A 2,330-nucleotide genomic window follows, 5' to 3' on the forward strand; every position below is an offset into this window, starting at 1 on the left:
GTTTATTTAATTCCGCCCTATAAGCGTTTAAAAGGCGGGACTAAGACAGCACCAACGCTTGGCACACAAAGCATCAGAGCGCGCCAAGGTAAGAAGAACTGATAGAAGTGCGCATCAGTGTTAAGGGTCCGCGGTAGTACTATCCGTTGTTTTGGGTCCTTGTGCAGAAATATACTGCAGCCTGAACGCCGCCGCCGCCAACCACTTCGACAGTCCGCCATTGTGTGTTCTCCGCTGTGTCGTCTGAGTGCTGGGCCGCACAGTAATCCCCCCCCCCCATTGGTAATCGGACTCAGAGTACCAGCCTAGCAAAGCCCGTTCGCTAACCTCGGCATCCTTCTGCTGCCCTCCCGCGCATCCCGGTACGAGCCGTTCTTTGTATTTGTACGTGTTGCCAAGGATAAACATCGTACATCGTACATTGTGCACTAATTGCCTAATTTGCTGTGTTTTCTATTTTGATGGTTGAAGAATTGCTGCTCTTCGCTTTGTACGGCAATACAACCTTCTGCAGCTGTGTATTTGTGTAAGACAGAGGGGTGTGAACAAGTGATGAAAATAATTCACTTAAGAGAAGAATGGTATGACTTCTTCAAATAACAACTGTGCTGTTGTTGTAAAAATAGAGTAGATTACGCTCGCGTCGCTGCTTCGTGTATCACTGGTGCGTACTAACAAATCGAGAAAAATGTGAATACAAATAATCTAACTGACGTTGTTTCCATCTATGTGTAGTAATTATGGCCTTGCCGCTGCCTACAACAATGGCTGTCGTCCTAACGCTAAAGGTGCACGAGCCATTTGGCAACAGCAAAACAGGCTATGGCACACCTCACACGATGGAGCTCGTGCTCAGTGATGGCTACCTCGGCTTCCGAGCTCGAGTGCGTAGACGGGTCGACAAGTTAAAGGAGATCGAATGGCAGGAGGCTGGTCCCATTTTGCTAAAGCCTACAATTAGCGCATCTCAAGCGAAGTTTGTCGCGTTGCCGAGTCCGATGATAAAAGAGGGATATCATTTTTCCTTATTTTATTTATCCGTTACAGACAAGCGGCATTTAAACTCGAGCTCTTTATTTATGTGAGCAAAGTTGCAGCATTCACGACGATACGCCAAGCGACGGAAGGACGGATTGCAGCTGCTGCTTCACTTATTGATGAGCATTTAAGTGCTCTCCCTGCGGCTGAACAACTGGGTGAAGTATCTCAAGCCTACTGGGCTGTGACGCACGCAAGGCAGCCAGAGCAAACCGCCCTAGTAATGCTTACTAACTCTACATTTACGCAGCTACAACGCATTGACACGCTGCAGCGTGAAGCTGACAGCGCCACCCAGGCTATCTCAAACTCCAGGGAGTTCATTACGATTCAATTTCGTATAAGCGGAGTGGTGGTACCTCTAGAAGTGAATGCTTCTGACATGCGTGAAGGATTCGACCTTCCTGACTACGATCTGCGGCCACCATACGACTAACTAGAACCTCCCAGAACCACCAACGTCAAGGCACCTTCCCACCAGTCAACTGATAAAAAATCAATACAGTAATTACCGGGACAATTTTATATTTTACGGACTTTTACGAAAGCCAATAATAAATTATTAAATAAATACAATGCTATAATAATTGTATTATATTTATTTTTCCAGAGCACTGACCCACAGAGTAGTCCACAATTAGGCTCTCGGTGTCTCTGCTGGTAGTTTGAGTTAGCCCCGCGTTCTTTGATTCGGGTAGGTTTGGCGGATTGCTATCCGCTAATCGCTGTGACTAATGCCGTATTTCAATCTCACTTTGATGTCGGCTTTGTACGTCTGCAGACCGCCATAACGGTCTCGACAGATCTGAGTAAATATCTTCTACCCAATGTAGATTCTTTATTACAATCCTCATCTACCTAAGACCTGCTATCAAAAGCTTACAGAATCTGCGTCTTCGTGGTGTACCTTGTGCACGCTTGCTTCACATCCACTACCAGCTGCGGCCGTCGGTTTTGCGGCCACGAATTCATACTTAAGCGAATCGGAATTTTCTAAAGCGCCGGGGTTCGAACCCGCAACCTCCCGATCAGAAGCTCAGTGTTTAGCCACTGCACCATCTGACCGGTGGGTCTCGACAGATCTGAGGTGGCGGGCAATCGTCCTTGTTTTACATGTACGACATTAGTATGACGATAGTGTTTAGGAGTATCAGTGCGATCTATTGAGCGGTGGCACGGTCTCTTTAAATCAAAGGGAAACGTGTTGTTACAAGGTAGCAAGAACAAATCGGCTAGATCGCCTAAGGAGGCGATGGAGTTTGTAGAAGATTATATTCGTGTTCATCCGTGTT

General features: G+C 46.8%; 1 protein-coding gene across 1 annotated transcript; it reads left to right on the forward strand.

Moving 5' to 3' along the window:
• Positions 1-764: 764 nt before the first annotated feature.
• Positions 765-1,474, forward strand: PITG_10456 (uncharacterized protein; the record flags this gene model as incomplete). The annotated part of the gene is made up of 2 exons (XM_002902198.1): positions 765-884; positions 1,289-1,474. The coding sequence occupies 2 exons, from the start codon at positions 765-767 to the stop codon at positions 1,472-1,474; spliced, it is 306 nt and encodes a 101-aa protein (XP_002902244.1).
• Between the last annotated feature and the right edge of the window lie 856 nt (positions 1,475-2,330).

This window comes from Phytophthora infestans, genomic scaffold, assembly GCF_000142945.1.
Source record: "Phytophthora infestans T30-4 supercont1.18 genomic scaffold, whole genome shotgun sequence".
Taxonomy (NCBI): Eukaryota; Oomycota; class Peronosporomycetes; order Peronosporales; family Peronosporaceae; genus Phytophthora; species Phytophthora infestans.